Source organism: Cydia fagiglandana, chromosome 19, assembly GCF_963556715.1.
Source record: "Cydia fagiglandana chromosome 19, ilCydFagi1.1, whole genome shotgun sequence".
Taxonomy (NCBI): domain Eukaryota; kingdom Metazoa; phylum Arthropoda; class Insecta; order Lepidoptera; family Tortricidae; genus Cydia; species Cydia fagiglandana.
Genome location: NC_085950.1, coordinates 14,545,321 through 14,558,038, shown reverse-complemented (window position 1 = coordinate 14,558,038; position 12,718 = coordinate 14,545,321). Strand labels below are relative to the sequence as shown.

Below are 12,718 nucleotides of genomic sequence, written 5' to 3'. Positions count from 1 at the left end.
TCGTGGACAGCCCCGCCCGAAACCCGAACTGCCTGTCACTGATGTTCGGGCCGGTGTTCCTGAGGTGTTGGAGAATGCGGCCAGCGAGGATGCGTTCCAACATCTTTCCGACCTCGTCCAGGAGTACTATAGGCCGATATCCGGAGGGACTGTCCGGCGGGCGGCCCTCCTTCCTGAGGAGGCATAGCCTACCCTCTTTCCAGCATCTCGGAAAGAGGCAGAGGCAGCTTTGGCAGCAGTTCGTTTTTTCGAGGGTCACAGTTCTAACCTAACCTAACTCACTTTTGTGGCACCAGTTATTTTTTTTGAGGGTCGTTCTAACCTAACCTAACCCACTTTTGTGGCAGCAGTTCGTTTTTTCGAGGGTCACAGTTCTAACCTAACCTAACCCACTTTTGTGGCAGCAGTTCGTTTTTTTGAGGGTCACAGTTCTAACCTAACCTAACCCACTTTTGTGGCAGCAGTTCGTTTTTTCGAGGGTCACAGTTCTAACCTAACCTAAACCACTTTTGTGGCAACAGTTCGTTACCATTCATTATGGAAAGTAATTGTTATGATAATTGATCAATAGGAAAAGTAACTGTTATGATAATAGATCATTAGGGCAATAGCCATTAGGTCAAAACAGTTAGAGCATGTTATTTTATGCCAAACATTGTTAGGGATTTCGAAAATATGGTAAAATACTTTAGGGATCTTGATAGTTATGGTATAAATGCTTAGGTCAAATGATTCTTAGGCTAACCATTACATTATGGAAAATAATCGTTATGACAATTGATCGTTAGGGCATGTGCCCATTAGGACAAACCAGTTAGAGCAAGTGACTTTAGGACAAACGTTGTTAGGGATTCAGAATGACACCCCGTTGATGTCCTATCAATAAGAAGTGAAGACAGACGGGATACCTCAACCACAAGTATTTATAACTATTAAATAAAACTTAAAAAACCCCTACGCATTTCTGGCAAAAAATCTCTTACATCATTTTTGAGATTTTTTTCATCTAACTGCTCCAGCAGTTTTTATTCATCATAGCTAAAAACCACCCAAGGAAACTCACTTTCACGCAATAAACCGCATCGAAATCGGTCTATCCGTTTGAGAGTAACGATGCCACAGACACAGACGGACATTGACGTCAAACGCAACACCCCTTTTTTGCGTCGGGGTTTAAAATTTTAAAAACGTTTAGATTTAAAGCTGACAGAACTAGAAGGAAGCATAGGAACGAGAGTTGCTGCTTCGTATAGGTACTTGAGTATGCGTTATACTTGACGTAATACCCCAAATGAGCACCCCATATAAGTACTTACATTGTGTAATCGCAAATCTGTGTAGCGTAGACTGATAACCAAATAAATAAGATACTGATTTCTCGTTTCTTTTCACAGGTAAGGATACTCGCCAGCTTTGAACAGGTATATATCACTCTGGATCCTCCACATATCATTAATAAGGTACACATAGTAAAAGACCTACTAAACTTCTGCTTAATCCTTCACAACTACTCTTAAGTACTTATCGAAAAGTTACACCCAGTGTCTTTCCGAGGACCGAGGATAGACATGCGATAAATAATCGATAAATACCTTATTTTTGTACTGGAAATAAATGTGGTTCTCCACCGGCAATACTCGAAGCCAGCTGAATCAGTAGAGGTTGATTTACGCTGTACTTTAACTTCAGACAGCTTCATAGAAACAAATTCAGTAATTATGTCGGTCACCCCGGCACGTCTGACAGCGGCGTAACGACGCGCCGAGGGTCCTCCCGCGCTCTCATTACGGACTGCCGCTTGATACGGATGATCCATTATTGCTAAAGAAAATTCCAACCATACCACTTATACATAGGTATAACCTAGTAAAATTTGAGAAGGTAAAACATGTGATAAGTCCATCTTAATTTTGAGTGAACTGGAAAATTTTACACTCGAGCTTGCGAATCCTGATAGCGAACCCCAAATTCGTCCAGTAACAAACGGATATTTTTGAATTAGGTAAGATCAGATTATTTGTTACCGTTATCTCGTTTTGGATCACAATCAAATTCTGTTTCTAATTTGACTCTCCTATCTTTGATATACTTAATGAACTGAGACTATTATAAAACATATTTTTTGTCCTTAGAGGGGTTAGGCAGGTTGTAATTTTTTAGATCTTATCTAATACCTAATACTTAAGCTGTTTTTTTTATTTTTATTATGAATGGGCCTACTCATGGCCACAGACTAGCCGAGGCGTAGACGTGGCCTACGATGGAGCGAGCTCGCCCAGAAGGTGCCTGTGTTTATTTGTATCATAGCTTCAGCTCCATTTTTACGGTTGGTAGCTGTACCATATTGCAACTTCTTTCTACCTGAGCATCATTATTATAGATGTCAAGCCGGTTGGTTGCGTCACTGCACGCGAACTCTATCTACGGCTACAGACCCGGCTTAGCAACCCGTTGCAAAAAGGACTCTACCTCGGCGGAATAGCGATAAAAACAGCCTTGGCTATAAATGTGAAGTAGCCTACTTTGCTCTCACCGACAACAGCTTGTCCGTTGGAATATAGACTCTATATATATATATGCAATAAAGTTGCGTGGAGTGATAAAGTTAAGTTTGTTTTTGGTAGACGGATAAATATCGGACTCATCGGCTCGCTTTGACGCGTCGCCGGTAATTTTGCTTTGCGAATAAAAATAAGGTCTAATGTGTATATAAAACTGCTGTATTTACGACCTTATTTCTTGAGATGATTTGGCTCTCGGTGGGTGCATTTATCAGTATGATGTCAATATGATCTTTTGTTGTGTTGAGTGCAGGGAGTCACGTTTCGCTTCTCACGATTTTTCTGTATTCCGGTGTCACTGCCTGGATTAGGAACACCTTGTATTCATCGACTGCAGTAGATCTAAATATGATCTTAATATCAGTCTCAGGTAAATTCCTCAGAGCAGTGACTTGGGGTCTCCGGGGTATGGAGTAGTTACCTACGTCGGACAAAAACGGGTCTAAATCTAATGATAACATTCATCAGAATTCACAGGAACACTGAAATCTTCCAGAGTGTCTAGACATACACCAAAGCCACTTTATTAACTTTATTTTTATTTACTGCGTAATATTTATTTTTCATAATTGCAATACATATTAGTAATAACAGTTGCATGCGCAAAAACTCTGATGAGATGACAGATGGTATTGCCGCCCGTCTTCTGAACAAGTTAATTTTGAGACCTGTAATTTCAGTATGCTACGCTTAAGGGGCCATTTTCATAAAAAATGCATTAAAATGGCAGGTCTCAGTATCTACTAAAGGAAGGACTAGAAATGGTGATGTCAGTTCTAATTTATGGAACAGCGCATTCCTGTCATGTCGGCGCCTCGTATCTTATCCTGTCGTTACATTAGCGCTTGCGACCATTCTACTAATGATCGGCATAAAAATATAACATTCGAGACGAGAGTCACTTTTGTTTTCCATGTTATGTGTATGGTCAAATATGCTAACAACTCGACTTATTTCTTACATAAGTATACAGGGTGTCCCAGAATTCGACGTCAAGCCGTAAACGGATGATAGACCAAGTCATAACAGTTATCAAAAAAATACAAAAAAAAATCCAACTCATGTTCTTTAAAAATTATGGTCACTTTAAAAATTCACTAAAAAATCCACACCCTGTAATTATTCAAGATTACACAATAATAAAAAAATTAGAATAAATTATGGAACTTGTAGTAACAAGAGTTAAAGAACCATTACAGGGTGTGGATTTTTTAGTGAATTTTTAAAGTGACCATAATTTTTAAAGAACATGAGTTGGATTTTTTTTTTGTATTTTTATGATAACTGTTATGACTTGGTCTATCATCCGTTTACGGCTTGACGTCGATTTCTGGGACACCCTGTATACTTTGCCAATCGAACACTCGTAGTACAGTCATTATATCCAAAAAACCGACCCTACCCGTGAATAATTAGTTCTTGGAGTTTCTTTTCGTAGGTCCCTCGGGGGGGTCACTGGGAGTGTAAATTCAAAAAGTAGGCTGAATCAGGCTCCTGCGTATATTCGAAAAATGGTTTTTTTTCCAAAAAAACGGTTTTTCTTCAATAACTCGGCCATTTTTGATTTTACAGTAAAACCGTAAGGACAAAAACTGTAGGAAATTTGATTCTCTACAAGTTAGTCCAGTCATTATATCCAAAAAACCGTCCCTTCCCGTGAATAATCAGTTCTTGAATTTTTTTTTCGTACGTCCCTCGGGGGAATCACTGGGAGTGTAAATTCAAAAAGTAGACTGAATCAGGGTCCTGTGTATATTCGAAAAACGGTTTTTCTTGAATAACTCGGTCATTTTTGATTTTACAGTAAAACCGTGAGGACAAAAATTGTTCAGAATTTGATTCTCTACAACTTTGTTTCCCTTCATTTATGCCGTAAAGCGTGGAACATAGGAGATAATGATAATATTTTGAATTTGTCGCGTTTTTCAGGTTTAATTTCTAAAATATCGATTTTGGGGGAAAGAAGGTGGGAACCAAAATTGTTCAGAATTTGATTCTCTACAAGTTTAGTCCTCTTCATTTATGTCGTAAAGTTGAAAATAAACGAGATGTTGAAAATATTTTGAATTTGTCGCTTTTTTTAAATTTTATTTCCAAACTATCGATCCTAGAAGAAAAATTGTGAGGACCAAACTTGTAGAGAATCAAATTTTCTAAAATTTTTGTCTTCACGGTTTTACTGTAAAAACAAAAATGACCGAGTTATTCAAGAAAAACCGTTTTTCGAATATACACAGGACCCTGATTCAGTCTACTTTTTGAATTTACACTCCCAGTGATTCCCCCGAGGGACGTACGAAAAAAAATCAAAGAACTGATTATTCACGGGAAGGGACGGTTTTTTGGATATAATGACTGGACTAACTTGTAGAGAATCAAATTTCCTACAATTTTTGTCCTTACGGTTTTACTGTAAAATAAAAAATGGCCGAGTTATTGAAGAAAAACCGTTTTTTTGGAAAAAAAACCATTTTTCGAATATACGCAGGAGCCTGATTCAGCCTACTTTTTGAATTTACACTCCCAGTGACCCCCCCGAGGGACCTACGAAAAAAAAATCCAAGAACTAATTATTCACGGGTCAAAATCTATAATGACTGTACTATCGTGACATAAGTAACGATACATCCATAAAATCTGATTATGATGGGTTTGAGGAAGTTTGCTGTAGGCAAGTGGTGTGACATAAAACATAATAATATACATGTTGTATATAACTCGCTAAGTTGACAATATTTTGATAAATACCATACAGACCTCTACGCCCTATATTTCTATGGAAAATGGGTTCATCCCCAATGTTAGTAATTTTTTACATATATTATAAGTAATAAACGATATTTTACAATTCAATTATCATAAATTAGGACTGCCGCTATCGCGTCGTATAACTGTTATTTATACATAATAATTGTAGCATAAAACATGTCGTGTACAAGAATGGTCTATGAATATAGAGCACTTATATGAATACAGACCCACAGACACCGGGAGAAGTGGAACTAAATAAAAGCTTGTAAAAATGAAATCTCGCACCGCACGGAGCGGGATCGCTTATTACAGTCCCCCGTCCTTGCATACCCCCGGGCCCGCAGTTATCATGCCACCTGTCAAAATAGACTGCAGCGCTCTGCGGGCTCTGCATTTGCGTGGGCCGCATGGAAATTACAATTCCGTACGTCACGTGCAGTGTTTCTTGCTTTCTTTCATATTTTGACAACCATATTGTCTTACATTTAAGAACATCATTCAAAAACAATGGACTAAATATTGTAGTAGTAATTTTTTTGGTGAATGTAAACATGTGGCAGTGAACTACTTAACCCTAACTAGCATTGATTCCTTGTTTGCACAAAACAGTGCACGTTACCTATTGAAACGTGAAAACTAAGAAAAACAAAAAAAAAAGAGCCATGCATTCTCTTTCAAAATCACTAATATTATATTTTTAATTTTCAGATCATCCTAAATAAACTTAGTTGTCAGCAATTAAAGTTTTCAAAAGTAACATAGCCAATTTATCAAAATGCATGGATGAGAAGTAATAAAAATATTGCTTATTGCCTAACATCATAGCCACACAGTGGATAAGTAAATACGTCATATTTACTTGTGCGACATGCTATGTCAGTGAATTCAAGTAATGTTGAAGGGGTAACGGCTCGATGACGTATCGGTATGGGCACTTGGTGGGCTTCAAGTTAATTACATTAAATGCTGTTGTTGCTTGAGCAGCGAACGGGTTTAGTAGAAAATGTCAAATGAAATAGTACCCATGTCTAAATGGCCTTTCAGTTTGTTCAAAGCACAAAGCGCCATAACCCAAATTCATTAAATTTTTATATTTGACCGCCAATAATACTCTATTTTTTTAACCGTCACAAGAATTTCTATTTGCACTCTTAGGGTTTATCAATGTGGCCTGCAAATGCTTTTTTGCGGTCGACTATTAACAAATTTAGCTATATAACATCGATAATTTTGAATTTAAACTTAATATGAGCAAATCGCTTTGTAACATTTTCTCCCTCATCATCATCGTCATCATCTCAGCCATAAGACGTCCACTGCTGAACATAGGCTTCCCCCTTGGACCTCCGCATGAACATTTTCTCACTAAGTGGCCTTTTATTCCTATGTTAATAAACCGTTACTATGCATTGCAAAAGGTAAAAGTTAAAATTCAGCCGGGAACAAAGTAAATACGAGTGGACAGTTGTCATCCCGGTGTTTGCACGGGCGCGGGTCTGCCGGGCGCCGTAATCGAGAGGGGGCATGGATGGAACTTGTTCCGCTTTTTGTATATTTCTGTGTATGGTGTGTTTGTATCTAAGCTATTGTGTGAAGCGCTGGTGGCCTAGCGGTGAGAGCGTGCGACTTGCAATCTGGAGGTCGCGGGTTCAAACTCCGGCTCGTACCAATGAGTTTTTCGGAACTTATGTACGAAATATCATTTGATATTTACCAGTCGCTTTTCGGTGAAGGAAAACATCGTGAGGAAACCGGACTAATCCCTATAAGGCCTAGTTTACCCTCTGGGTTGGAAGGTCAGATGGCAGTCGCTTTCGTAAAAACTAGTGCCTACGTCAAATCATGGGATTAGTTGTCAAGCGGACCCCAGGCTCTCATGAGCCGTGGCGAAATGCCGGGATAACGAAAAAGAAGGTGTGTTTGTATCTAGCTGAAATAAAAGAATACAATAGGTGTAATGAAATGTTCTTTAGTGTTCGTTCATCAATTATACGTAGTTAATAAAACAAGACAGTTTAATAAAAAATATGATCGGTAGCCAAAAGGCCGTCTTAACCCTAAATTATTATGCGATATCACCTCAACATAGTGGAGGTGACAACGCAATAAGAATTTCCAATTTAAATATTATAGTTTTATCAAATTGCTATAAGAAATGAAGGGATGTTCTATATGTGATATTAAACTTGAAGGTTTTTATTAGCTGCATTCTCGTTTAATTTATTTTTTTAAGAAGCTGTTAAATTTGTTTAAAACTTAACACGGTAACGTCCATAAACACGCTCGAGATTTTATCGATACCAGTCTCAACCAAAACTAATGTTCCCTGGAAATCTGCACACCTATAATCATATTTCATTTAATTACGATACGCTATCAGTGCTAAATGTTCTCCATTTAAGGACGTTTCTGCAAAAAGCCCGTTTGGTAAATTGGCGCGCATACATTATCCCGCGCTGCAAGATACGCCGACATAATGTGTGTGCAGACGTTTCGGCGCGAGTAAATGGCCTGTCGCCTGTCGCCTGTCGCCCTTCTCCGCCCGTCGGGTCGCCGCCGCCCGGCGCCTCGGGTATCACGACCGCGCGGTGCAGCTATAATTTTGAGAGTTCGAATTTTAAATTCGATTTTTGTTTTTGCGATAAAATGGTTGTAGCTGTTGTAGGTTTTATCAGAGGGGGATGTGGGCATTGAGTTTAAGTAGAACTATCCGAATTGGAAGAAATAGATGCTACGGTAATTGATGAGTATTTTATGCTCCACCCAATCAAGACCCAAACCAACCAACAAAACTGTAACTGCATATTATAACTTTTTGCTTTAGCAAATTTAACCATAAAGGTGTCAATAAAACCAAATTGATTGTTGACCTTTGTATAATCAGATATCGGTATCGGCCGGGTCGGCGCGGTGTTCGCGACACGATTTCGCACTGTGTCGCGCGCCGGCCGGCGGCGGCCGGCCACAAATCTTCCGTTTCACTCCGGCCCAGCCTCCGCGCGGAGAGGAGGGAAACAGCACGCTTCAAAGCACGCGGCTGCGTGATACCGGCTACTCCCGAAATAGGCTGCCCCTCCCGCGCCCCGCGCCCGGCCCATCGCCCATCCATCGACGTGCTTTTAGTATGCTGCGCGCATGCGAACCGCCCGCACCCTCTGCGCTCCTAGTAACCATAAACCAAAACGCGAATTATAAACCCACTAAAAACTGACCACACTGACCCCGCGATAATAACATGCAATAAACAAAATGGTAGCCATGCTAGCCAATCCCAAATGGAGCGAAGATTTAACAATTCAAATGATCATAGAGTACGAAAAACGCGAGTATCTATGGAACCCGGTATCGGAACATTACAAGAATAAAAAGATACGCGAGCAGGGTTATGTGGAGATTATTAACGAGTTGAACCTGGTGGATGTCACCGTTAAAGAATTGAAGAATAAGATAAAGAATATCCGGTCGTCGTATAGTGTAGAGCTGAAGAAGATTCGTGCGGCGCGTAAAGCCGGCGCGCATGCGTACCGGCCCAGCGTCACGTGGTTCGAGCACGCAGACAGGTTTCTGCGGGCGATCGTCACTCCGAGCTCCGTAAGACTATTTTTGTTTATTTACATTGTATTTGTCTACACATGCGCTCTGCCGCGAACAGCTGATTTGAGGTTATGTTTTTTTGCGGCAGGTGGATACGAGTTTGCTGGAGATACCGGCGAGCGACGACAGCGACGCCGTTCAAGATTTAAGCGAGCGAAAATCTCCGGAGAAAAAGAGTCCTCGGAAAAGGCGCAGCTCGACGCGGTCGTCGACGCCGTACGTGCTCAACACGCCGTCGCCGCGCCCCGGGACGCCGTTCGGGCTGAGCCAGCCGGCCGCGCCGTTCGGCATCCTCCCGCCGGCCTCCTCCTCGTTCCTCAACCCTCCCGTGGGGATCGCGACGCCGCTCATTACGTCCCTCGCCACCATCTACCCGGTGCCCGCTAAACAAAAGAAAGGCAATTACGACGATCGGAGCGAGGACGGCCCTCAGGATTTAAGTCAGCACTCGGAAAACGGAAACGAGAACGAGTTTGAAATGTTCGGGAAACTGATAGCGAGCCAGCTGCGGAAGTTGCCGCTCAGTTTGGCGTTGGAAACGCAGCTCAAGATACAAACTTTGGTGAACGCGGCGAGAATTCAGGCTGTTTATCAGCAATACAACTACCCCGGGCCGTCGCAGGAGGCTCTCTCGGTCCAGGCGTTATCCAATGGGATATTGGCTAGCATGGCTACTCAAAGCTCGTACGCCTCACGTGTAATGGGTTTGAGGAATGATTCTCCGGAAGATATGAGCCGCGATTTGAGGACCGAAAATTCTTTGGGGTCGGAGATAGAAGACTAAATGAAGCCTCAGGATGCAACAAATAGATAAATCGCATCCTTCAAGGATTTGCAGGGAATCTCGGGAATTAAAGGGTTTAGATGATTATGAAGTCTACGGTTGCTCATAGGGTATAGACGGGTACCTAATCTCAATGTTCGATTAGACACAATAATTAATGTGATAGATGTTTTAGATACAAACGCATACTACAGATCTGATTAGTACAAATAAATCCCATGTTGATATTCAGGATCGATACTTAAAGTGGAGCTAGTCAAGTATTTTGGATGTTTTAGATGTTGTGATCTCGTTGTTTCGGCTGTGTTAATTTTATTTTATTTTACAAATTCTAAACTTTTACAAAAACTTTACTAGATTATTTAGTCGGATGAAATTTTCTCGGAAAAAATAACGGAATCGGAATAGAATGTTTGTTTTATGGACTTTGCTCATCTCGACGATGTCAAATTCGACTTGAAGTACTAAATATTTCCCTACGATTACGAATTTATTTTGTGTGATAGCTGCATTTAATAGTGATACTATTATTATTAATGTGATTATAAATGTAAATGCATGTCATTATTGAATAAGAAATAAATACCTCAAATAGACAGTATAGAGAATAGACTTGGATATAACTTGGAGTATATTTTATCTGTTGTTCGATGTGCCACGATTAGATTATAAACAGAATGTGATTTATTGAAAATAAAAAGTTTTATAAATGTCACTTTCACTTTCAATTAAATGTAGTTAATATAAAATCATCTCCCAAACTAGTCGCAAATTATGTCGTCAGGTCAGCATTTTGGTGACCGACGTCAACATTATGATCACTTAACCTTTTGGCCGCCGGACCTAGTCCGCAAAGTCGCTCACTCACACGCCAGAGTAAATTCTAAGTAAACAACTAATAAAAAGTTTAGGGATTGCAAAATGTGATATCGATATTTACAATTTATGGTAAAAATCTTCTCAATTTGGCTTTGTTCTTAACCAACTTTAATTTATTTCGAGAATGCCAAAAATTAACATATTTTTTACACACGACAATGTTAAAAATAAAGGTCTTTATCATTAAAAACAACCACTAAACAATATCGATTCATGACGTAATATCACCGCACTAGGCTCTACGAGAAGTCTTGTATACATGACAACGGCGCGCATGGACTGCCCGCAGTGCAGACCGACAAGGACCGTTTCCGCGCGGATTAAGTAATAATAGTCTCTAGGTCAACGGCGTAAGCGCTTGTCGGTACGTAAACTTTATAAGCGTATGGTTAGAGCCGCGCATCGTGTGTCGATAATATAAATGTACCGGAACTGCATTGGGGAAAATGACACGTGGGTTGAATTGTCAATGAGCGAAGAACAATAATATTGGATAAGGGTGGGGATCAGAAATGTTCGGGAATGCATGTTTCACATTCGACATGTTCCTTAGAAGAGCTTGTCAGTTCCCGTATTACACCCTCCCTACCATAATAATTTTTCGTCAATTTCAAATACATAACATTCTCATAGTTAGGCGACACTGACTGGTCCGAGCGTCCGCCTGTAGGTACTGTTGGAAGCCCTAGCCTTCCTAGCGTTGAGGGGCTTTTTCATTAAAACTCCGATGTAGAAAATTTAGTATACAATATTAATTTTATGAAATTACAAATGGTTGTTGGAGTAATTTTACACAGTTTAAAAGAAAAGTACATTTAACATTGTAGATAAATGGTGAGCTAAAATAGGGAATGCCTATAAAAGTTTAAGAATACAGACAAATTACACTTAGTGGTACAAAGTAGGTACATCATAAGTTAAATAAGTATACTTTTGTTGAGTTACACTTTGTGAAATATAGTGACATGGAAAGCTAAGTTACAATAAATTAAAAGTACACTTCACAAGTGAAAAATTGCGCAGTAATTACTATAGTAGGAGCTTGTAGCCTTAAGGATTAATTTTGATAGAAAATATGTGAGAGTAGCAATTAAAGTAATAGTAATACCTAAGGGAATGAGATCACAGTAATTAGTTTATTAATATAAATTAAATTTATATTAAAAGAGGCGAATTAAATGTCATATGGTAGTTTGAAACGGACCCTTCTACCCGATCGTGTGGAATACTCTGTGGGAGGAGGCTCAGTTACCGGAGGAGGATCGGCTGGTGGCGGTGTAGCAACAGCCGGAGGCACGACAGGCGGCGGAGAGGTCGAAGCTAAGGGGTACTGGCTCGACGGAGCTGAGGAGGGGGCGGTCGGTACCTGTGGGGGCACAGTAGTGACGGCCGGGCTGGGTGGGCTCGTGGTGTCCTCCTCTGTCAGTACATAGGCGGGCTTAACTCTGTCGATGCTAACCTCTGTCCTCTTACCTTTGATGAGTAGTGTGACAGTTTTCTCCCTGAGTTGGAGTATGGGGTAAGGTCCGGTGTATGGTTGCTGAAGCGGGCGTCGTACGGAATCGTCCCGTAGAAAAGCGTGGGTTGCGGTCGGCAGGTCTTTAAATGTGAATAACCTGTCGCGGTTGTGGCGGGATGCCGGGACAGGGCGGAATTGTGCCATTTTCGCCCGAAGTTGTTGGACGAAGTCTACTGGGTCTGTGTGAGACTCTGTTGTAGTAGGAGGGCACAACAGTTCGCCGGGGAGCCGCAACGGCTCACCGTATAGCATCTCCGCTGCTGACGAGGCTAAGTCACTTTTGATGGCGGAGCGCATCCCGAGGAGCACCAAGGGGAGGGCCTTGGTCCAGGTGTCGTGGTGGCACATTAGAGCAGCTTTGAGTTGACGGTGAGAGCGCTCTACCATACCGTTTGCTTGGGGATGGTAGCTGGTGGTCCGGTTCCTTGTGATTAAACATCGAAGGCTCGTGGCATCTCAGGTAGCATAGTGATGCGACACAACGTTTTTCATGTGGTATTTTCGATACGATAAAATAACCAATGAGTAAGTTTTGTATTTCAACCTTCATAGTTATATTTATCAAATATCTGAGAAGTGGGCAATTATGAAAAACATCACTGTCAATTTGTCAATATGAAATATGTCACT

General features: G+C 40.8%; 2 protein-coding genes across 4 annotated transcripts in view; both read left to right on the top strand.

The window, feature by feature from the left end:
- LOC134674068 (nucleolar protein 4) overlaps positions 1-12,718 on the top strand; it is a 186,568-nt gene that overhangs the window by 26,069 nt on the left and 147,781 nt on the right. The window lies entirely within an intron of this gene.
- LOC134674077 (uncharacterized) lies at positions 8,189-10,405 on the top strand. The gene is made up of 2 exons (XM_063532133.1): positions 8,189-8,903; positions 8,995-10,405. Exons 1-2 carry the CDS (start codon positions 8,562-8,564, stop codon positions 9,688-9,690), a joined length of 1,038 nt encoding a protein of 345 aa, XP_063388203.1. The 5' UTR covers positions 8,189-8,561; the 3' UTR covers positions 9,691-10,405.